The following is a 25,396-nucleotide window of genomic DNA, read 5'->3' as shown; positions in this document are numbered from 1 at the left end:
ATAGTAAATATCCTATTTACCCTAACCTACACTACTTATACATCTAGAATTCGAACCAGATCCTGAGTAACAGTTAACATGTACACACCTGACTCATGCCATGGTGAGCCACAGGTTTAATGCTGGTCTAAGGCAGACATCAAAAGCTAAATCTGTACACAAAAACACCTTCAATTCCTGTGTCTTGCTACTTCCATTTAATCAACCCCACAATGGCTATGGGCCTGAGGTTAAGAACCAAAACAATCTCTAAATAATAACAGTGGCTAGGAGGAGATAATCTAAATTTAATATTCATGATGCATAAATATGTTCCACAGATAATAAAAGTTTTATTAGCACTGTACATATTTTAAGCCTCACTACTTCAAATCAGGTCTATTTTGTGCATCTGGTTTAAACAACATGTGTAGTTAATATGTGACTAAGCAACATCTTGATTGGACCTTCTACTTTAATTGAGTTTCAGTTAGAAATGTAGCCAGCTTTTTTTTTTTAATGAACATTTTAGAAATATTATAAGCCATTAAAATGAAGATAATAAAATCTGTGTAGTAACATACATACTGTGTGTATGTGTGATAGAAACACTATTAGAAAGCCAGAATACAAAATTGTACTAGAATGATTACTATTATTTAAAGCAAACTAAAAAACCACCTTCTTTCCATAAACATATGCACCGGCTTAAAAGCTAGGAGGAAATACACCAATATCCTAATACTAGTTGAGATAGGGTGGTAAGATCGGAAATTATCATTTTTTTCTCAATTTTTCTGACATTTTTTTCTAATGAGCTCATATTTATATTATAATGGCATCATAAATTTAACAAACAAGAAAGATAAATGACCCCATGGACTGTACCCTACCAGGCTCCTCCATCCATGGAATTTTCCAGGCAAGAGTACTGGAGTGGGTTGCCATTTCCTTCTCCAGGGTATCTTCCTGACCCAGGGATTGAACCCGGGTCTCCCTCATTGCAGGCAGACGGTTTACCATCTGAGCTACCAGGGAAGCCCAGTAATCTAGAAAGCCCTTTATTAAATCCTTACTTCAAATATATTCTTTGCTACTATCATCTCACCATTACTTACCATTGAGTCATAATCTTAGACTTTTCAAAATGGAACAGACCTCAGAAAAACTGAGTCTAATCTATTCATCTTAAGAGATGAAATCAATGAAGTCCATCTGAGTAGGTCATTTTGATTATGACTTTTTCCTTTTTAAGTAAGTGAGAGTCAATCATGTATGAAGTAAAACTAGAGACAAAATAATTAAAAATAGCCGACTCAACCCTGTCTAGTCTCAAAGGTATCATAAAGCAAAGCATGCCTCGTGTGGTGAAGATGTTCTCACCGGCCTGGAGGCCTGGCTTCTCCATGTGTTCTCAAGTCACTAACCAGCAGAATCCATGCCTGGTTCAGTGAAATGACATGAATGCTTTCATGCAGCCAGCCCTTGGTTCAGGTGGAGGGCTCTCAGGAGATGAGACTCATTCCATTTCCCAGTTCAATCACAAGATAAACATGTCCTCCTACTAAAGCAAGCCCTGATATGTCAAATGCTAGCTCCTGTCTGTGACTAGGCAGCCCAGAAATGCAACATGGGAATCAGATAACCAGCCAGGGGAGAATGATGAATGATGTCTAAGATTTAAACACAAACCAAAACCATTTCCTAAATTTTCATATATCTTTAACCCTCAGAGAGAAATAAATCCTGAAGGTTCATAACTTTTACATGAATATAAATCCATAAGGTGTTTACTGAAAGAGGGTTAAAGCATTCTCTTTCATCCAAATTTAATTTCTCCTATTCCTAGAGGTTCTGTTGAATCTAGAAAAGGCTCTGTGGGAGGAGGAAGTTGTATAGAATTTGAGAAAGAAACATTTAAAGTCTATGCATATCAAGTATCAGTAAGAAAATAATTCACTTTGATTGCCATGTACAAAGTGTAAAGATTCCACAGACTAATGTAGACTCGTATGCCATTGTAAATAGAAATTGGCCATTTACTTACTGTTTGAGATTTCTTCTTTTTCTTTTTCATTGACCTGAAAAAACCTTGTTTTTCCTTTTCCTTGAGTTGTTCAGAATGACTAATGTTTTCAGGACTTTTCCTAAATGGGAAGACATTTTTATCATATTGATCTTTCAATCATTCCCCTACCATTATATGACAAATATAATGAAGACTAAAAATGCATGACACCAGGTTCAAATAGCCATGAAGAATCAAGCACATAGGTAAAGAACCTCTAAAAAGCACAGAAGGAACTGAATATCATGAAGCATGGTTAATGATTAGCCTTTGGCAAAGGCTCACTTGAACTAGCAATTTGAACATTATTACAAATGATCTGTAACTATGCTACAGGACCATTTTCATGCTGTTGAAAAACCTCAGGATTAGAGAGCCTGAAAAGCACACGTTTGAAGGATGCCTTTTCTGTATCCCTCCAAGGGAAACAAAAACATTTTCAGTATCTTCATTTTTCCATTTACCTTTTAAAAACCAGCTTAACAAGTTCATTATCAGTGGCTTACCAGGGTACTGAACATTAAAAAAAAAAAAAAAAAAATCAATGCTGCTACAGAAACCTTACAAATAAAAGTAAAAATTGCCTGAAACTGGAAAATTCCTTTATGAAAATTTTATATCTATGTATTAAAACTAAATAAAAAGTAGATAAGGTAAGAAAAAATAGAGACAGGATAATGCATTAACACAAAGCACTCTTTTGGGAAAAAAGCTTCTGACTTAAAATAACGACTTTAAGCTTTGTTATCACTGACACCACCAGGTATTTTAATACAAATAGGAGGTATTAAAAGAGAGCAAACAAACCCCTGGCCCCAAGAAGTTGACTACTTATATGTTAACCGAGGCCCTATGTTACTTAATTTAATTTATGGTCTTAAAAACAACTGGAATGGTGTCATTCTTGAAAAAGGCACATTCCATGGGCCCTATTTTGAATCTGAACATCTAGATGCCTGTGGAAAACCATCTTCTCAAATGACTGAATTCCTTCTATTAGCTATTCCCTAAAATCAAGAGTAAAAACTTTAAAGGTGACAGAATTCATTCATATTTATGGTTTTAGAGTACTGAACAGTGAAGTTACTAGAACATCTAAAAAATATGAGCAAACCAGCATCCTTTACTTGATTAAATCTATGTGAAGGCAGAAAACATTTATATAATCTATTACAGATCCACATGATAAAAAACACCATGAAGCTATTTTTAAAATCACACTCACAGAATTTTCACTAATATGAAGGAATATTTCAACTATAATACTAAGTGAAAACAGCAGGATTGATTCAAAACTTTCTACATGAGCCCAACTATGTATTTTTTTAAGTCATATATGTGTATATATACACAAATTTTATAAAGCAGAAAGAAATTAAAAAAAAATCTTAGTAGTTATTTCTGGGTAGTAGGATTATTGGTGATTTGTTGTTACTTCTTTTTAATTTCAACAACAAACATGGACTAAAAATGTAACAAAAAGGTTTACAGAACAGAAAATTCATTTGAAAAGCCAAGAACTCAAGATCAAAGACCACAAATGAAACAATTTAGAGACAGAGACAAACAGACAAAAAATAAGAAGTAAAAACCATGACTGTTTGAAGGAGCAAGGGTCATTCATTCTTAAGTGTTTAGCCTAAAAGTTAATGGGAATACCAAGGAAGTAAAAACATGTACTGTAGGCTCAAGTGTTTCTGAAACTCATTAGGAACTACAATTTTAAACCTCACTGAGAGTTTCAAGCTCTGAAGTTAAAGTTTCATAATACAACACATCCAATAAAATAATTAGTATTAGGACTCAGAATGATGCGTTAACAATTTTGAAAGTGAGAAAACTTCAGACATAATGGAATGAGTGAGAATGAAATAGTGAAATGTTAAAGATTCCCTAAACTCAATAATGTAGTGCTGGGAAAAACACTCTCATCCTAATGACAGACTGGGCCTATTTGGTCAAAGTTTCTTATGACAAGTACTTTTGAGATTAAGGAGATGAAACCCTTGGATGGGGTCTAAAGACAGACTACCCTTAACTAAGTTCCAGGCCACAGTATTCAGTTATGTGAGGGTTCTAGGAAACATGGCAGAACAGTGTAAGCAGTTGCTGGAAACACAAAAGCACCACTCTTAGAAGTGAAAGAGGGTAGTCTTTCCCTTCTCCAGGGGATCTTCCCAACCCAGGGATTGAAGCCAGGTCTCCCGCATTGCAGGCAGATTCTTTACCAGCTGAGCCACCAGGGAAGCCCAAGAATACTGGAGTGGGTAGCCCATCCTTTCTCCAGCAGATCTTCCCAACCCAGGAATCGAACTGAGGTCTCCTGCACTGCAGGCGGATTCTTTACCAAACTGAGCTATCAGGGAAGTGTCAAAGAAACCTCAGAGAGCATCTAATCTAACCAGTAATACTATTTTTAACGATTTGTAACTTCCAGAAGTTAAAGCATTATATGCTTATGATACAGCTCATGTCCTTCCATACTGGGGTCTGCACATAACCTAGAAGCACAGCAGAGTATTTAGATTAACGGGAAGAAGTTTTTACTAATCAGAATTAAAGTATAACAAAATCTCAAAGGTCTGCTGAGGGTCAGTAGTTAAAGTGCTTTCTGCCAACTGAGGAAATCTTTAAGAGGGCCACATTCATCATGACCACATCCTCAGGATGGGAACAGGTGTTACTATACGAATGTTAATATTGGCATGAGAGGAAGTGAAGGCTTGAGACACCAGCTCTAGGAGGAAGAAGACTGTCCAATAAAATGAAAGTGAGAGTATGGGGGTGACAGTACTGAAAGAGAAGGAGGAGCAGGACAAAAAGCTCAGTGTTTGCAATTCCTTGTGTCCCCAAATCACAGATAATGAATCAAAGACTCTTCGCAGGGTCTCTTCAGAGGCATTGGATAAACTAGAGTCCGGGGAAAGGGGAATAATGAGGAAAGTATCCTCAAACTGGAGCCATGGAGAGGCAGTGGGGTCAAGATCCAGGTGCGAAAAGATTCCAGGGACCAAAACAAAAAAGAAAAAGAAAATACCCTTTAATTAGAGGATGAAAGCTAGGAGTAAAATGTAAGTGTGCATGCATCACAAAAAGAAAGACACAAAAGGAAGTCAGAGAGAAAGAAAGAGTGCCAGTGGGGGAGGGAGGGAGACAGAGAGAGAAAAGACAGAGAGAGGGAGAAGCTACACTGAAACATACACATACAGAGAATTAACAGAGAAATCGAAGGGAGGAAAACCTGCAAGAAAGACTCAGGGATTGAGAGAAGCTGCCAGGAACTCAGGCACCTATAAAGCTGTGTGCTGTACAAATGAATGAAAAAAAGGACTTGAACATTTATAACCAGTACTGCACCCAACAGGTAAGAGTGAGCCCTGTGACTTAATGTCACTCGTGAATTCTGGACCCTGTTATTGATTCTACCTCGTTCGGTCAACAGTTGTGTGCTGAGCAAACTAACTATACAGGCAACAGAGGAGCAACACAAGAGAAGGGCAAATGGTGATCACCTAAGTCTCAGGGACAGGAGCTCTGAGAAGGACCACTCAGCTGTCACTTGGCACGTTACCCAGGGCTGAAAACACAGCGGGGGTGGGGAGGGGTGGGGGGTGCAGCAAGCATGATTTGAGGAAGAATATATGTATATGTGTGTGTGGGGGGGGGGAAGGGGTGGGTAACAATAACAGTCTCCTTCCTGAATAGTCATGGCACTCAAACATTATCTAACAGAACAGCTACTATTTCCATAAGGGGTTAAAAAGAAAGAGAATTCCAAAGAAACACCTAAAAAAAGGAAGGAATGAAAACCAACTAAATCAAACCCAATCAACATTTATAGAGTACTCTGTATGTGCCAGGATCAGTGTTAGGTGTTGGAGATACAGAGAAAAACTAAAACAAGGGGTGTGACCTCAAGCTGCTCACAGACTCAAGGCAAGCAACCCACCAGTTAGACAGAGGGCCAGGGAGCTCCATTATAATCCCCTCAAGAGCAGCAGTGAGAAGGTGCATCAAAGAGAAGCTGACTGTGACACTTTCCCTGTCACCTCCCTTCCCCTGCCAGTGTCACTAGGGTCAGTTGGCTAATGTCTGAGGGTAGAAAGTCAGGGACTAATTCTACAGAATGACAATAAAGGATATCAATGTATTCATAACGTTACAAGAAGAGAAAGCCTGGGATTGTGCAAGTGAGTGACAGCAATTCTTCACTTATCCTAACTACTGGGATTTCTAATTAATTTGGTTTATTGTTTAAGTGTCAATTTTTAACCCAATTTTGACAGCAGTCTTTCCAAACACTTTGTCTTTTCATGGAAAGTAAGAGCAGCCTATTTTAAAGATATATACTCTACCTGGATATCTACTCTATGTATGAAACCATAACGGCCAGAAATGACTTTCCTTTTAGAGCATTAGAAACGTCAAACTACCTCTCTTCTCTCTATAGTTACTGTTCAGGATCCTTCTCTCTCTGCACACCGTCTTGTTACCTGGGATTATTTCTTGCCTGACAACCTCAGTGCCAACTGAGAGAACTCAACATAGAAGAAGAATAAGCAGGCTCACAGGGAGGGTGGAGGTGTTTTCCCATTACTAAAGATGATCAATTGACTGTATTAACCCTATTTTTGTTGTTCTGAAATGTTTTGGCTTATCTCCCAGTTCTTAACTGGATTCTGGACAGTTGAGATGGCCAGAATAACAGCTCTGCATATTATACTACACTATCATTTTAAAGTATGATACAGTAGCTTGACTTTTCCGTTGCAAGAAATGTGTGCCCTGTACAAATATCCTCTTCTCTAAAGAAACGTAAAGTACTACTAACAAGGAGAAACAGACTGCCCTTAGGACAGTGATAATTTAGGAACAGCAATTCACTATGTCCCCATGGCAAGGCTCATTCATGTTTTTGTAAAAGTTATCAAATGGCATTCTCTCAAATATAAATATGGTGAACCAATGAGAGATCTTGTTCAAGAAAAAAATCCAAGACAAGTCGAGCTTAATGGAAGACTTAAACTAAGTTGGATGCAATGCATGGGGGAGAAGTATCATAGCAACACTATTATGAGGGGCAGTAAGAACAAAAGAATATATCCAATTCCTCCCTGGAAATTCTGGGATTCTCTCAAACCTCATAATAGCAATATCAGATGACTTGATGAAGACCTGTCTAAAGTTCAGCATCCCAACTGTGCCTCTAATTCTTTTCAAAACAATTGTTTTTAGGTTTCTACACATATCCAGGTCTACTTAAACTGATTATCAAAAAGTCAGAAATAATATGCTGTTAAGACTGTGAATCCCACATTTAGATGTAGTTTTGATCTGACCTATCTATATTTTCATTCATGCTAATCTGTAATCAACGCTCTTTTAAACCATCACCACTTCATCATGCAATGACCAAGATGAAACACAATTCCATTTGTACTTCTGTATTCTCACAACTTAGACACTACTCTCACAGCTTGTCAAAACCACTTGAAAACTGTCAACGTCAGTAACTGGAGTTGTACCTGTGCTCTCCAGTTAATGTGTAGATCTTATCTAAGTTATGGAGAAAGAACTCACAGAAGTTCCTCAGTAAAGTAAGTGGAGATGAGACACCTGGTAAGTCATACTGAAGTTAGAGAACATTAATGGTAAAAACTGCTGCTGTTAACGTTAACAAGTCACAAAGGTGCCAGGCACCGCTCTAGATGCTTTTGATGTTTTACTTCATTTAATGATCATATATACTGTATGAGGGAAGTGCTATTCTTAGCCTATTTTATAGACAAGGAAACTGAGGGACAGAGAGCTTAAGCTCACATGGCCAACAGGTGACACTACTCAAGATATCTCATTTCCAGAGTCTAACCTCTGAGTCACTAATGTTAAAACTCTCATTTAATAAATAAGGCGATAAATATAAAATGTGCTTATAAAAGAAAAAGTATTTATAGCTTTAAGAAAACCATTTTTATTATTGTAAAAATAAGTTATTTTCCCTATAGGGCATGGTAACACTGAAACCTTGATATTACCCTGCTAACAGGGTCCAAACTGTATGAATTCTGGCAATAAACAGCAGAGACAGAATCTGACAGATTGGTCTCATTCTCAATTCAGTGCATTACAGTGAGGCACCATTTTATTCTCTTGGTGGAGAACTTAATAGTCCTATGAAAAATATATAAATACCCCTCACATCTAGATTCTGGGAAGTCTTTCTGGGCAGCTGAGACTATAAAGTCTACATTATTAAAAATACAGTCCTTAGCCCCCACACAAAATCTGCTAATGAGACTTGATGTGTGTTATAATTCTCTCCTTAAATTTTTATTACACATGACACAAAGATTAAAGGATAAGCAAAATTGGCACATCATTTTGTCCTCTGACAACCAGTACATTTTTGTGGTACCACAAATGGTTGTTCCGTTATTTCTCTTTTCACCCTGAATGAAAGTCAGGTAGCATAGAAGTAAAAGACACGAGCTTTAGAGTCAGAACCCATCTGGGTCTAGATCCTGGCTCCCTCCTCCCTGGTACTTGCTGTCCAGCACCAGGCAGGCTCTTTACCTTTTCTAAGCTGCGGTTTTCTCATCTGGAGAGGAAAGGCTACCCTACTTCAAAGGCTGATTGTGAGAACTGAGTGAGACACTGCACACCAAGTGCTAAGCAAATTGTCTCCTACATGATTCAATAGGAGTGAGAGGAGAAGACAGCAAAGCATGTCAATCATGTCAGAAGAAGACGATGGAAGACTTATGAGGTATGTACTGACCCAGGGTATTTTCTTTCTTTTACATGATTCTTAACATAAATGCTGCACATTTTGAAAGAAACCATTACAAATAATGACGAATCACATTTCCCTTATGAAACAATCTCTCTCGAGAAAGAAAGGCCTAGTAGGAGACAGAATGCTAAACTGTTTACCCAGAATTGCTGTAAAATCTCAAATCCACAGTTAGAAAAAAGAAGAGTAAAAACAAGCTAAAATACCCACCATGGATCGAATGCTGGCTGTCTTTTTGAGTGGTTAGTTCCAGAACTGCTTTCTGATGGTAGGGAAGAAACTCTGGTTGACACATTATTTTCATGGAAAGAATTGTCTGGACGTGGAGATGGCACTGAATAAAGAAAAGGTAAGCCGCTGATGTACTCTTTTGATCAAAGCACTTCTCATATTGTTCTATTGCATTTCTCTCACACAAACAAAATAACAAATAGGTAAGTCAATATCCTCATTTGCCCTTCATAAAACTTTTGTGTTTTCTGAGGATGGAGGCATTCCAGGGAACATTCTCTCCCTCCCCCCTCCCCCAATTGCTTATGACAGTAACTTGCAAGGGTCAGTTAACTCAGGCAATATATTCAAGACATAAATTAATGTAACAGCTGATAAACTGGAAAACATCATAGGAGATTTCAAAGTATGAATATGATCCCCACCTCCCCATTTTGACATTCACTTAAGTTGAGGCTTTCTTACATCATAGACCCAACTATGTAGAATCTATTCTTAGTCTGAAGTGATTCTTAACAATATATGTGCCGGAATACACCAACTACAGTTTAAGACTTGCCACTTGGGAGGTGACATATCAATTTTATGTATTTTTTAAACTCAATTCAAAAGAAATGTGGTTATTTGCACAAAATACTATTTTTCTCTAAATATTCAATCCAGGAATAAACAAAAAGACAAACCATGATGTTTGTGAGTAGATACTTTTCTGTTTTTCTTTGGGGGAGGGTAATCATCTTTTTCTGTCAATTTCTAAGCTTGGTCATAAATCAAAATATATTACAAATTTCATCACAGAAGGAATACACAGGCTGTATGTAAAGACAAATGACACCATTTCACTTGACTCTTGGCCAACAGGAATGAAAATGGGAAATATTCTAAAAACATCTGTCATTTCAATGATACCACTAAATCATCATCCAGTTAGATTTAGTAGTATCACTGAAATGAGAGATGTCTCCAAATGTTTCACCTAGTTAAATCTTTCATTTCTATTTCTGGACTTTCTAAAATAAAAATGTTCTACCTGCCAAACTCTGAAGTCAATTACAAGGGGCTTTACTGATAGTAATCAACTGGCAATCAAAATAAAACTGTGTTCCTTGAGGTCAAGGACTAATTAAAAACTTAGTTAACATCTTAATATTAACATATACTCTCTAGACATCTATAGAATTAACATGTGTGTGATCCATTTTGGAAGTAAAACTTCCAGTGAGAGAAGAAAAGACTTTTGTTTACATGTACACTATAATACTTTTGTTTTAATTACCTTTAATCTGAATTAAAATTTTAGTCCCATAAGATTCTAAAGTAACCGTGACATCAGAAAAATAATAAATTGCATCAAAAGGTATATAGAATGTCTTATGTTCTTCTCCAGCGTGGGGCTATGAGGGAACAGAGTAGCCTCATCAGTCAATATATATTTAGGTCCTGAATAAGACTTGCATGCATTTATTTAGCTCAGAGTCCTAGTTAAAATGACCAAGCCATTGTCCATGTTCCCCACCAATTTCTGCCCTTTCCAGCTATCCTTCCAAATCAACAGAATTATGAGAAGTTAGGCCTCACGGACACAGGACTTCACTTGTGCCCTGGTGGGCTTGCTGTCTGTCTCCCCACTAGGGGCTGGGGCTGCCTGGGGGCCCCCACTGTATTACTACATAGCTTCTTAAAGGGGATGTCTTTCTCTGTCAATCCCTCCTAAATCCATTCAGCCCCTGAAACATTTGTTACAATTGTCTGTTAAACATCAAAACACAATTTTAAGGTCATGTAAGTACACTAGAAGATTTTCTGTCATTCATTCAACAAATATTTCTGAAACTGCCAGGCAGTGTCCTAGTCAATGAGGGTAAAAGAGGAAAAGGTAAAGGGCCTTGTACCCTTGTGAGAGAGAAATGCAAAGAAGCCATACCACGTGGTGTGTGTTATGTTAGAGACAAAGGACCATGAGCAGAACAAAGAAGGAAACACTTCACTTTGTCTAGGTGGCAAGGGAAGCCATCACACTGCAGAGGACATCAAAGCAGACTCTCAAAAGGGACAGAAACAAGCTGTCTGAGCATTTAGAGTAATGCATTCAGGTCAGAGGAGGGCACAACCTGTGTGAGCGGTGGGGGAAGAGCTGGAGAGAATAGCAAGGGCCAGGCACGGAAAGTCTAAAATGCCATCTGAGGGAACTAACATTTTGTCCTGTTGACAATGGGAAGCCACCAGAAGATTCTTAGCAGATGAGAGAGAGGACTGGGGCTGGGGGCGATGGACTGCCCTGTTGTATTTTTTTTCCCTGTAGCATTTACTATCTTTTACTGCTCTATGTAATTATTACATTTAGTATTATTCTCTCCTCATTAGAATGTGAGCTCTGTGAGGGTGGAGACCTTCGGCTGTATTGCTCACTGATGTTCTAAATTAGAAGTCTCAGGCACACAAGTGACATCGATAAATATTTTATGACTTAATCGAATGAGTGCTGTGGTTAGAACACAGCTTCATAAGGATCATTCCAGGGACCATTTTGATGGTGACTTTAGAGATAGGGAGAGCTGCTGGGAGGCTATTCAAAGAAATCAAGTTAGAAGCCACAAGGGTCTGAACTAAGACAGCGGGACCCAAGGCAGGAAGATGTGGTGGAAGGCAGCAGTGCAGGTAAGAATGACACTGACCGGAAGTCAGGGCAGTGGAATATAGGGGAGTGTGCGGGCTGGAGATGTAGTGAGGGGGAGAGAAGAGAGGACCCGGATGGGTGCTAGGAGCTGGGTTTACCTCGGTAGAAGCTGCCAACTCTTCTTGGAACAGGATCATTATACAGGTGTCTATTTTCCTTAGGAGCGGCGCCATCATCAGAGTGGGGGTCATGATACGCTCCACCCTGAGACAAAAGGTAAACAGCAGAGTGATGATGGTGTGGCCTGTGCACTCAGAGCAGTACCTAACTGATCTATAATTTACTCTGGGATCTATTTAAGACAAAACTCAGAATTATGGCATGAGGAAAACTGCTTACTTTGTAAGCCAGTTCAAATTATTTGTGGGAGACTAGGTATGGATAAATCTTATAAGACAGACTGTAATGATTCTGAATGACCAATCTTTATAGACACATTCTATCAGGAATGGTAGCCACTCTAGAAAATTCATACCTCAGACTTCTGCCGCGCATGGAATGAAGAGGTGCCTTCTCTGGAGGCCTCCTTAACAGAAGATCGTGCCACAGTCATCTCTGGAGGGAGTTGCTCTCCGGGCTGAAAGTCAAAGTTAAAAGGATTTTTGAGACTGTCTTGTTCCTAGGGATGAAAATCACCTAAATTTCCATGGGTTTTATTTGGTATAACCAGTACCTTAACTGGCTAAAATAAAAAATGTGAGTTGGCTAAAACACAAATTGTCCCGTAAAAGAGTGAATCATCTGATGAATGTAAAATATGTCAAACAAATGTCACACAGATGGAAAGTGAAATTCTCATTAAAGTTAATGCAAGCAGGGAATGAATTACTCTGAAAATAGTTCAATTAATTATTAAAAACAAAGAAAATCATCCTCCTAATATCTAGAAAGCCATGGTTCTAAGCAGCACTCAATTAGAAGAGAACCAGAGGTTCTATTAGTTAATCCAAAATATCTCTAGCAGATTTTAGGCTGAGTTCTCCAAAAAGAACTACAGATGCAAAAATATTTTTCATGAAGGACATGTATGGCAGATTCAGATGAAAACAAATGTTCTTTGGATAGATCAAGGAATTGAATCAGCACCCTCAATAATTTCTGTCTTAAAAATCCTCTAACTATTGTAGTTTATGTACTTAATCTCCTCTATGATAACAGTACTTATACTTCATGTATTTTCTTAACAATCACGACAAGCACTCATCTCCAGAGACACTTCCTCTTTCCGTCAAGGAAGTGAATCACAAGCTAAGAGCAGCCTTGGTCCATAGTAGTGCTCACTGAGGGGAAAAGTAGCATTTTCTACCTTCAGAAAGAAAGAATTATGGAATAAAATTACCAAGCCATTCAGAGGAGTTAGCTGCATTGTGTATCTTTATATTATGCACAGAAAGAGTATTATCTTGAGCCTTACACAATGTGTCAAAATAGTTTATTTAAAATTTAAAATATGATTCTTTCTCCCCCTCACTCCCCAAATGTACTAAGAAAGGACTCTGGGCAGGAAATCATTCAATGTAGCCTCTCTTCTTTCTACTTTGTGACAAGATCTCATTTGAATTTTATCACCTGCATTGTTTACAAAAGCCTCTAGAAAAGTATCTTAGAAAACAAATGATTTACACCTAAACTCTAAGTTGACAGAGCCAGTCCAGTGCCCTTGCTCTTAAAGGTGACAGTACTTTTCAGGAGAGTGATTCCCATCATTATTCCTGGCTTCAATTACTTGTCAAGCCGTCTGCCATCTTTGTGCCTTTGTAAAGTTTAAAAATAAAATAAAATTAAAAAAAAAAGAGAGAGAGAGAGAAGAAAAAAAAAAAACAAAAAACCTTCTACTTTCTTGCAGTTCGGCACTGCACCTCCCGAACTGGACTTAAAATTCAGTAACAGTTGGATCTGTTTTTAGCCTACAGTTACTGTTTCATAATGAGCTTATTTCTACCAGGGTCATGAAGCCTTTTCTCTAGCAGTCAGAGAGCCAGTCCATTTGTCCTTTTTCCAAGGTACAGTTTTTTATTTTTCTTACTTCTTCTCTATTTACACTGTGCTTAAAGCTAACACCCTTTACTGTTTTTGACCTCCATGTAAATCCATGTGGGGCTGCCAGACTGCTAGAGATCCCTTTTCTCTAGAGAGGCTCCTCTGACCACTGCTCTGACTCCAACATGACATCTCCTGTCTCCTCTCACCGGGGCCCCAGACAATCTTCCAACCTCGTGGAGAACATCTCTGCATAAGGGCCCAGGGTCACATCTCAACCTCCACATGTCAGTGTGACACAGTGTGAAAAGCTCTGGCCTAGAGACCTGGACATTCCCTCAACATCCCAGCTCCACCCTGAACTCGTTGGGTAAATTTAGGCAACCCACCCAACCTCTCAAAGCCTCAGCATGCTCATCCATGCAATGGAGGGGTTGAATTAGATGACTTCAAGTCCTCTCTTCTACTCTGAAAAGCAGCTCGTAGGAGAGAAACCTTGAAGGCTTCCTTTTTCCTATATTCAATCCTTCCATTCACAAGTCCCGGTTCTACTTATGAGGAGTCTGTAAGACTCATTCTTTCTCTGTCTTTCCACTGGCACTGACTTACATAACATATTCTCCTCACCTCACGCTTGGGTCTAAATCTTGCATTTTCCCACTCTAGGCACGTGGCACAAGTTGCAATCCCACCATGCTACTTAATACTTAATGTCTCAAGTACCCTCCCCTTCTCTTCCAGATAGTCTTTTTGGCCCTCCCTTGAGCCTCTTTCCTCATGCCCACTCTACTTCCTTCCCCTGGTGAAGCCCCCAACATCTTCAAAGTTTCTGCTCAGATTCCACCCCTATCCCCTGGGGCCTCCCTCAGTCCCCCTGCTGGGGCTGTGCCACCCTCCTCTGCCCCTGCACTGCACACAGCTCCAGCACAGCACTGTCACCACTTATGTGTTGGCAAGTGTCACCCCACCACCCGGGCCCATACATTCTAAGAGGACCACATCTTGATCTTTCTAGTTAGAGCCTATCATGGTGCCTAGCTCAGTAAAGGCCTAAATACATCTTCATCCTTAAACCAAAAAACCTATCTCCACATCTGAGCTCCAACAAGACCTCCAGTTGCTCCAAAAGCCATTTCTGATTGCTCCTGCTAACAGTGATCTCTCCCCGTCCTCAAGTACTTTTTATAGCCAGTGCCACGGAAATCTGGTTCTTAATTATTTCACTGTTATCATGTATAATTTAATCTTCCCTAAGAGAAGATAAATTTCTCAAGAGCAAGAATCTTGCCTCAGACTCTTTTAAGTTGCCAAGAATACCCAGCATACAGAAGGTATTCAGTGTCTCAAGAACAGCCCTCATCATCCCAGAAGCAGCAGCAACAAACTAAAACCTTCACTCTGTGCCCGGCATAGGGCACATAGTGCTTTATACATCGTGTTTAACGCTTGCAACAACACTCAGATGAGGAATCAAGGCACAGAGAAATCCCCAAATTTAGAGTTTAAAGCACACTGCAGAACTCAGATACAAACCCAGGTCTGCCTGGCTTTCCAGTCCAAGCTTTTGGCTATTTTGCTAAACCAACTGCATAATTATTGACAATCTCCCTCTCCCCAGCACCCATCTTGCTAGGCTTCCCACTGCAGAGTCCATTTGTATTTTCTGGAGCTTTGATACACACTGATAAGCCTATTTTTGTATCCTCTAAAAAGGGGGTACTTTTCCTACATAACACTCTTTTCTTCTTCTAACACTGTTTTTTCTCCACCTTCATGTCTTTGATGCAGGTGAATGTTTCATGTCACAAAAATATAATTTTAAAAATATGTGTTCTATGAAAAGATGTTCAACATCACTCATTATCAGAGAAATGCAAATCAAAACCACAATGAGGTACCATCTCACGCTGGTCAGAATGGCTGCTATCCAAAAGTCTACAAACAATAAATGCTGGAGAGGGTGCAGAGAAAAGGGAACCCTCTTACACTGTTGGTGGGAATGCAAAATAGTACAGCCACTATGGAGAACAGTGTGGACATTCCTTAAAAAACTGGAAATAGAACTGCCATATAACCCAGCAATCCCACTGCTGGGCATACACACTGAGGAAACCAGAATTGAAAGAGACACGTGTACCCCAATGTTCATCGCAGCACTGTTTATAATAGCCAGGACATGGAAGCAACCTAGATGTCTATCGGCAGACGAATGGATAAGAAAGCTGTGGTACATATACACAATGGAGTATTACTCAGCCATTAAAAAGAATGCATTTGAATCAGTTCTAATGAGGTGGATGAAACTGGAGCCTACTATATAGAGTGAAGTAAGTCAGAAAGAAAAACACCAATACAGGCTGGTGCACTGGGATGACCCAGAGGGATGGTATGGGGAGGGAGGAGGGAGGAGGGTTCAGGATGGGGAACACATGTATACCTGTGGCAGATTCATTTTGATATTTGGCAAAACCAATACAATATTGTAAAGTTTAAAAATAAAATAAAATAAATAAAAATAAAAAATAAAAATAAATGAAAAACACCAATACAGTATACTGATACATATATATGAAATTTAGAAAGATGGCAACAATGACCCTATATGTGAGACAGCAAAAAAGACAGATGTAAAGAACAGTCTTTTGGATTCTGTGGGAGAAGGCGAGGGTGGGATGATTTGAGAGAATAGCATTGAAACATGTATATTATCATATGTGAAACAGATAGCCAGTCCAGGTTCGATGCATGAGACAGGGTGCTCAGGGCTGGTGCACTGGGATGACCCAGAGGGATGGGATGGGGAGGGAGGTGGGAGGGGGGTTCAGGATGGGGAACACGTGTACACTCAAGGCTGATTCATGGCAATGTATGGCAAAGACCACCACAATACTGTAAAGCAGTTAGCCTCCAATTAAAATAAATAAATTAATTTTAAAAATATGTGTTCTGTTACAAGAATGCTACTTCTTTTAAACAGGTTAGTGTCAATTCTGGATTCTGAAGATCAGTAAGATAGAAGGAGCATTATGCTAAAAACATTGAGATATAATAACAATCTAGAAAGACTGAAAATTAACATTTATCTTGGCCTGGAGTTATATTTACCTATAGTTCTGGATAAATTTAAAAATTTTCAATTCAGTTTAGATATTGAGTAAGGTATTAGCAAAAGGGTTTGATTTAAGCAAATGTGGTTTGCAGAGATTAGAGAAAATCTCCATGAAGTCACATTGAATTTTGAGAAAATTAGCCAGATAGCTGATGAATTCTGTAAAAATCAAAATAGGATTCTCTAATGCAAATCAGAACTACAAGGTGGTATCACCTTGCTCTGGTCAGAATGGTCATCAATAAAAAGTCTACAAATAACAAATACTGGGGAGAGTGTGGAGAGAAGGGAACCCCCTACACTGTTGGGAATATAACTTGGTGTAGCCACTGTGGAAACAGTATAGAGGTTCTTCAGAAAACTAGAGTAACAATATGATCCATCAATCCAACTCCTAGACATATATCCGGACAAAACTATAATTCAAAAGGCTACATGCATTCTTATGTTCATTGCAGCACTACTTACAATAGCCAAGACATGGAAGCAACCTAAATGTCCATCAACAGAGGAATGGATAAAGATGTGGTACATATACAGAATAGAATGTTACTCAGCCCAAAAATGGAATGAAATAATGCCATTTGCAGCAACATGGATGAACCTAGATATGATCATACTAAGTAAATTAAGTCAGAAAGAAAAAGACAAATATCATATGATGTCACTTCTATGTGGAATCTAAAATATGACACAACTGAACCTATCTATGAAACATCAACAGAAGCAGGGACATAGAGAATAGACTGGTGCTTGTCAAGGGGGAGGGAGGCGGGAGAGGCTTGCACTGGGAGTTTGGGATTATCAGATGCAAACTGGTATATTCAGGATGGATAAACAATAAGGTCCTACTGTATACTATAGTGAAGTATATTCAATATCCTGTGATAGACCATCATGGAAAAGAATATGAAAAAGAATGGATGCATACATATATATATATATATATATATGTATAAGTGAGTCATTTAGCTGTACAGTAGTAATTAACACAACAATGTAACTCAACTATACTTCAATAAAAATAAATGAAATAATAAACAAATGAAAAAAGAGGTTCTCTAAACAAAATATGCCTGAAAGGAACATTTAAGAAAGGAAACAGATTCTGAAAAACAAGCTTTCTGAGTTCCCCTTGAGTACTCAACAACTAGCTTAAATAACTAAAAAAAATTGTTTTAACAGATTAGTCTTTCAAATATTGCTTCCTTAAAGCACAACTGCACACTGACCCCATCACATCCCCGAACCATCTTCCCCTGAGGAGCCGACACATCTGGTCAAGGCCCTAAGTCGTACCTGAGGTGATAAGAGCTGCAGGCTGTTGGCTCTGGCCGCCATCCCTTGCCCTACACTCAAGCTTCCGTCCAAGCCCTTGGCTCTCACTTTGTCCCGGGTCACATACATGGAATGCCTATGTGGACGCTGCTGGGAGGAGAAGGGGCTGGTGTAGCCCAGCCCATATGAAAAGGATTCATGAGGTGCCGACAGTGAATGGGAATGGCTGCTGTCCATGTGTTCAGGCAGCTTCAACTCCTCCATCGTCTTAGAATGCCTGGTTGTGGTTCGGCGTGAGTCAAGAGTGCCTTCACTTCGGTTATTTCTCCCCGAGGGGCTGAGCAAAGTTCTTGTATCACCGTGCCTGGTAGGGGTTGGGCTGGTGGGAGAGTTCAAGTCCAAGCAGCTGGATGGGAAGTACCTACTGGTACTGGACTCTGCGATCTGGGCCCGGGCTTCAGAAAGGTTGCTCACAGACTTGGAGTCACTCAACGCCCCATGGCTTTTGGCCTTGGTCCTATAGGAAGGACTCCGAGAGGACTGGGGAATGGTGTCAATGTAGCTGTGCCGACTCTGCTTTTCACCAGGCTGCAGCGTTCCAGCTTTGCTCTGAGAACTTTCCATAAAAGAGTGCCGGTTCTGCTGAGATCTGCTGCTTGACTTGAGGTACTTTGTGCCTGGGCCATCTGAAGGCTTTGGGTCAATATTAAAATCAAACTCTGTCTTTGACTTGGCTTCTTTCGGGCTGAGAAGATGTGGAATGTTGTTGTTAGTCAGATCTTTGCTGGTAGACCCAGGCTGGCTGCCGGCTTGGTAAGTTTTGGTGTGCATGGGACTAAGAGTAGCTCCAGCAAGGTTTCCATTCAGGAAGCTTTCATTGGCAGGAAGCCCTTCGTCAGCCCGGGGCAGACCCACACCTAGGTTCTGGATATCTTTGCTGTTAGATCTGTGGTGAGACTGCAAAGCCGCACTTTTGCTGGCTTGGTTTCTGTGTCAGAAATGAAAGAAGCATATCAGTTTCCCTTTAAGAGCAGACAGACAAAAAGTATTACTAAAACAAGAAGGAACAAACACCTAAAACACCACAAAGACTAAAAACATTCTCTCTGTCAAACATGTGACTATAAATTACATGTAATCTATCATTAAGAGTAAGTTGCTTAGATCAAGTCACTCTGCCACAAAGCACTGGTCCTGATGAAGTACTTTGGCATTCTTAAATGCTCAGCTAACTTGCTGCCAACATGGCTTCTAACTGATCATCTGGGAAAAGATCCTTTTGCTATATTGGGGCTCACATGAGTGTGTGCTATAGAAAGCCTGCAAAGAACAAGAGAGCTGAGCTATACGTAAATTCTTTATAACTTTGTCTGCGTGGACATCAGAAGGAGACATTTAGACTTGCAGATCACTGTGTTCCTTGAACTTCATTTTTATTTGTAAAACTCATGGCCTACCTCAGAGATTCATACAGCATGTAGACACAAGCATCTATGTCTCTTTTGTCTTTAGCCTGTATAATCAATGAATGCGAATTCTAGCAAGGTACACAAAAAAAGAAAATAATACTCTAAAAATAAGTGGGAACTGCCTGGTGCAGTTTGCTGGAAAATGTGATGATCGACATTCATGTTTTAGAGAAGTGGCAATACTTGGGATGTGTCAGATACCTCCTGTACACTGACTAGGAGTGTGTCTCTAACTGGATCACAGGGACCTAAACAGGTAATTTCTCTCCAAAAGACACCATTTATTCTCTTCTCCATTTCACACTTCATTATTTCAAATGGGCTGAGGTCTTCTTTAGGACTGAAAGCTTCACGTCCTACTTAGTTTAAAATACAAAATATAAATCCTGAGGAAAACCCTGTCCTCTTTTTGAAAGCTGAAGCTGGTATCACAGTAAGATCAGTGTGATCTACTGTAACTATTTAAAGGACCAAATTACCGTTTGAGATAGGTGAGAATACTTTTAAATGAATAGCAATTTCATAATTTTTTAAAATAAAAAACAATTTTTACTATTCATTCCAAAAATTTTGCTGCAAATATTGCTATTGCTAAAGATGGTTTGATCTGGGAGAGTTCTGTTCTCATTGTACAGTAATTAGAGGAAAAGTCACATTTTTTTCCCTCTACAGTGGTAATCTGTCAAACTGTGTCTTCCTATTTTCCCTACGAGAATCCACTCACTCAAGGCATCAAAGGTAAAGGCCCTCATCCTCTCCTCCTCTCTTTCAGAGAAGTGTTAAAAAGTATCTGATGGCAGGCATGCCTGTAATAGTTTGGAAGGCCTCATCTCCAAAATGCACATACTAATCTCTCCCAGTTGGGTCACAGAAATTGCAGCATTAAATAAGATCACTTAAATTTGAGCTAACTAAATGGCAGACCCCAGATCCAGAGAGAAAATACAAAGAAAGGAAAGTTTCATTTTCTATTAAATGATGTTCAGATCAGATCAGATCAGTCGCTCGGTTGTGTCCAACTCTTTCAGAGTCTATCTCTAGATCCAGAGTTGATGGTCCCCATATCAAGTTTTAAACTTATAACAATGTACATCTTGGAAACTAAAAATATCTCAGCAACTTCTTAAAAAACTCAAATGATGATACAGAGTCTCACCCATAAATAGATCTAAGTATGCTGGTTATTCTCCATGTGCCCAACCCCCAGTCCATTCTCCATTCCTCTCTGCTCCATCCTGGGCCTGGGAAACCCAACACTTCAGAGTGTGTCACCCAGCCTCCCTTGCCACCTAACTCCCAGTTGGGCTTAGCAGTGCAAGGGTGTGGGGGCTATCTCCCCTGCTCCTTTCTGGCAGTGCCCTCCTGACTCAGATCATAGGTGTGTCTCTAGATTACAGCTCTCATGGGGTGGCTCCCGCTGCCTGGCTTCTCTGGGCTCTCACAACCTTATTTTTTTCCTTTTCTCCTTCAGGCCTAGAGGGGGTAATCACAGAGATAACACATGCAGATGATGTGAAATGTCCAAAGCTCAAAAGAGTATATCCAGAAAAAGAGAGAGAAAAGTGAAGATAGCTGCTAAAGCTTTTGAAACTCTTGGAAACACTGCTCTCAATGTGGAGCACAAATCTACATATGTTAGCAAGAATATATTCATAGAAACATAAGATGCAATTTCTAATGTGAAAAGGGAAGCTATAAAGTTAAGGTGGAAACTTATGTCAAAGAGTTAGGTTTCCCATAAAAAGTACAAAAAGCCTAAACTGCTATTCTGAAAGTTTCTGTCTCGATATTAATCTGAAGCCACTGACCTCTGCACACAATTCCTATGTAGAAAGGGCATCATATTGTCTTCAAATCAGAGCTCTGCCAAAGCACAATAAAAAAAACTGGTACACAACTCACACAACTCAATACCAGAAAAACAACAACCCAATCAAAAAGGGGACAGAGCATATAAATGGACATCTCTCCAAAGATGACATACAGATGGCCAATAAACACATGAAAAGATACTCAACATTGCTCATTATTACAGAAATGCAAATCAAAGCTACAATGAGGCATAACTTCACACCAGTCAGAATGGCCATCATCAAAAAATCTACAAACAAACAATAAATGCTAGAGAGGATGTGGAGAAAAGGGAATCCTCTTGCACTGTTGGTGGGAATGTAAATTGATACAGCCACTATGGAAGACGTATGGAGATTCCTTAAAAAGCTAGGAATAAAATTACCATATGACCCAAAAATCCCACTACTGGGCATACACCCTTAGAAAACCATAACTGAAAAAGACACATATACCTCAATGTTCACTGTAGCACTATTTACAATAGCTAGGACATGGAAGCAACCTAGATGTTCACCAACAGATGAATGGATAAAGAAGCTGTGGTACATATATACAATGGAATATTAGCCATAAAAAGGAACACATTTGAGTCAGTTCTAATGAGGTGGATGAACCTAGAGGCTATTATACAGAGTGAAGTAAGTCAGAAAGAGAAAAAATATTGACTATTAACGCATACATATGGAATCTAGAAAGATGGCACTGATGAACCTATTTGCAGAGCAGCAATGGAGATGCAGACACAGAGAATAGACTTGTGGGCACAAGAGGGAAGGAGATGGTGGGACAAATGGAGAGTGCAGAATGGAAACATATACACTACCGCATGTAAAATAGATAGCCAGTAAAAATTTGCTGTATGACTCAGGGAACTCAAACCGGAGCTCTGTAACAACATAGAGGGGTGGGAAGGGATGGGAGGTGGGAGGCAGGTTTGAGAGAGGGGACACATGTATGCCTATGGTGATACATGTTGATGTATGGCAGAAACCAACAAAACATTGGAAACCAATTATTCTTCAATTAAAAACTACTATTACGGAAATCCCATAGATCTCTCCAACACACAACTGGAAGGAATCTGTGTTAAACTGCCAACCACTTGAGATTTTATATATTAACCTTTCTTAATGGTTGGTAGGATGGATAGACAGATGGCTAATCTCCAGTTAAAATAACTTTTCAAAGCAAACATCAAAGATACAAAACTATACTTTTATGGGGAAGATTGACGAAGCAGGACTGGTGAGAGGGCACTGTGTGGCAGGATGAAGCACCATCCCACCATGTCCAAGGTGAGCAGAACCTCAGAAGAGTCTGAAGGAGACTTAGGCAAGGACTAGGTAATGCAGAGTCCACTGCCTCTCCTATAGAGACAGGGTGCATGAGGATATGTGTATGAGCATACTTGCTGTCTCAGGGACAAGGCAGGGCATCCAACACGACATGGTGCCCTGAGCATCTCTACAAGGGTGCTAGGAAGTCCAATGGAGCCATGGTCTATGCAGAATTAGTGTCCACAACAAGGGTTTCCATGGAGGATATGTGGACCATAGAACAAGCGTGAAGTGGAAATATTTCCAGATACATGTAAACTGAGCTAATGGTTTCTTTCCTAGATAAATCATTTAGGACTTTTTCTTTAATATATTCAGTATAGTGTCAAGACCTGAAAACAAATTCTTCCAGAGATTTTTATTTACTTACAATTTCTATCCTTGTCTGCTTCAAAAGGGGAGGTAGGACTCCTCAAAGACCACATGAGCCACATCCTCATGACCACACACATCCTCCTTGATAGATCCCTAAAGAGGGCTCCCAAGGAGAGCCTTGAACCCCACTGGGTATCTCTCTCAAGTGAGTTATAAGAGGATGAGTACACAGGTCTCCTTTTACGGTATGGTTACACTGCCAATCACTATAGCACAAATCCTCATCATCAGTCTACTGAACTTTCTATCACTGAGATCCTTATTCTTTGCAAATATAAATTAGGAGAGACAGGTGACAATCAACGTAGAAGGGAGACAAAAGCACCTGAACTGAGAGTGACCCCAGATAAGACACAGGCATAAATGTGATGCTCTTGAACTCAAAGGAGCAACCGTATGATGAATACTGGTCCTTGCCTTAGTCCACTGATCTCATGGAAATGGACAACAAAGTGAACACCAACTTAGTGAAACAGAATTTGAATCTCCTCCTAGGCCTTCTTGGAAAAAAAACAGGTAAGAATGGTTTATACGATGTGATGGAAACAATAACCAAACCAGTCATTTTAAAGAGAGTAAACAGCTATAAAACACAATCACACCATCGTGGTTAAGCAGAAAAAATACAGGGTAAATGGTTAGTGCTTATTTATAGCTGTACTCACAGATCTAAAAAATACCAGGTCTTAAGCTTTCAAAATTCCAGTTGGTTAAGAACAATTGTTCTATGTGGAGAGAAAGGGGGCACATGGGGAAAAAAAACTTATATTAGGAAAGCGAAAGAATTATTGTTTTCTACTTCTCCAATAGTAGATAAGAGAAACGATTTCCTCCAATAGTAGACAAGAGAAACGATTTCCTATCTTCCAAATTTAAGCAATTCTAGATGACAAGACCAGCTTCCTGGAACATGAAGGACACTGCCCCTGCAAATGCAGCCAAGAGAAGTAAGGAATGTTGCTTTTGGAGAGAGAACCTGATCGCAGGGTTAAGCTCCTTGAGCCCCTCCCCAATCTCCTACCCCACAGGAAATACAGGGTTTTTTTAAGATTATGCTGAAAATTACATCAGAAAGCATCAATTTTAATCACTACCTAGCAAACTGATTTTACTATTTCTATATTCTTATTCTTATGAAAAACTAGTTTCTCAACTTAATGATTAAAAGACAAGAGCAACAAAAACATGAGCCCCTGTTATTAAGCCAGAACTACTCAGTTCTGTTACAGAGGATGCCCTAGGTGCCTTCCCACCATCCTGTGTTTGGCTATCCTCCTCTCCCTTCAGGAATCCCTTTGCCCTCACCCATCCTTCTTCCTCTAGGGATCACCCCTGTCCCATGCACACAGGATCTTCAAGCTCATGAGGCTAGAAACTTCCCTTTGTTGCTAAACCATGCTACCTTTCCCAGGGAATGCATAGGTTTCCCTGGGGAAAATCTTGTAAAAGATAAAGTCTTTAAGACCCACACAACTTTTTAATTGTGGTTCTGAATCATGCAATAAGCATAAGGAAGATATTTTTGAATAAGGAGGGCTTTCCTTCTTTTCTCTAATTGCATCATTTGAGCAGCCACCTCCTCCACCTACTTGTAAGACCAATACTGCATCTGTATTCCTTAAAAGGGAATATTTACCTATTAGACAAAGTGCTGCTTTCCACATGGTAAGGTTTTCTTTTTGCTGACCTTGAAGGGGAGCGATCCAAAAGCCTCTGGGTTTGGAATGTAGGGTGATTCAAACACTGTTCTGTCAAGTATCTGTCAGCTGGGTCCAACTTCAGTAAATTCTTAGGAAATAAAGTTAGGATTGGAAAGAACATCACAAAGTCAAATTTAAATTGTAATAAAAACCACATTTCTTTTCCTTATAGAAGAAATTCATGGTCATTGCAGAGTATCTAGTAAACACAGTTTAGTCTAAAAAAATTTTTTTTAAAGGACCATCTAAATCACTCATAATCTTACCATTGCTGTCCTCTGGGAATATGCCCTTCCAGCCCTTTAAAAAATATCATGTATATATTTTTTTCTTTTACAAAATCTGGCTTATATTACACACAAGTTTTGTATACTGTACTTTTCACTTCCTAATTAAAAACATTTTTACAACATAATTTAAATATTTAAAATGTATTCTTAACTTTTACTTTTGGCTATACCACGCAGCTTGTGGGATCTTAGTTCCCTGACTAGGGATCAAACCCAAGCCCTTGGTAGTGAAAGTGCGGAGTCTTAACCACTGGAT

The 25,396-nt window shown here is 39.4% G+C and overlaps 1 protein-coding gene across 5 annotated transcripts in view; it reads right to left on the bottom strand.

Annotated features, from left to right (window-relative positions):
* Nucleotides 1-25,396, bottom strand: part of CDKL5 (cyclin dependent kinase like 5) — a 182,082-nt gene that overhangs the window by 12,733 nt on the left and 143,953 nt on the right. For all 5 annotated transcript variants that reach the window (XM_025277318.3, XM_044937450.2, XM_044937452.2 and 2 more), the window contains 6 exons: nucleotides 24,787-24,938; nucleotides 18,137-19,103; nucleotides 12,224-12,325; nucleotides 11,847-11,952; nucleotides 9,051-9,174; nucleotides 2,027-2,126 (listed from right to left, as the gene is read on the bottom strand). In XM_025277318.3, coding sequence (XP_025133103.1) covers nucleotides 2,027-2,126; nucleotides 9,051-9,174; nucleotides 11,847-11,952; nucleotides 12,224-12,325; nucleotides 18,137-19,103; nucleotides 24,787-24,938 — 1,551 coding nt within the window. The remainder of the gene's footprint in view (nucleotides 1-2,026; nucleotides 2,127-9,050; nucleotides 9,175-11,846; nucleotides 11,953-12,223; nucleotides 12,326-18,136; nucleotides 19,104-24,786; nucleotides 24,939-25,396) is intronic.

Source organism: Bubalus bubalis, chromosome X, assembly GCF_019923935.1.
Source record: "Bubalus bubalis isolate 160015118507 breed Murrah chromosome X, NDDB_SH_1, whole genome shotgun sequence".
In the NCBI taxonomy this organism is placed as follows: Eukaryota; Metazoa; Chordata; class Mammalia; order Artiodactyla; family Bovidae; genus Bubalus; species Bubalus bubalis.
This window is presented reverse-complemented; position numbering and strand designations above follow the sequence as displayed.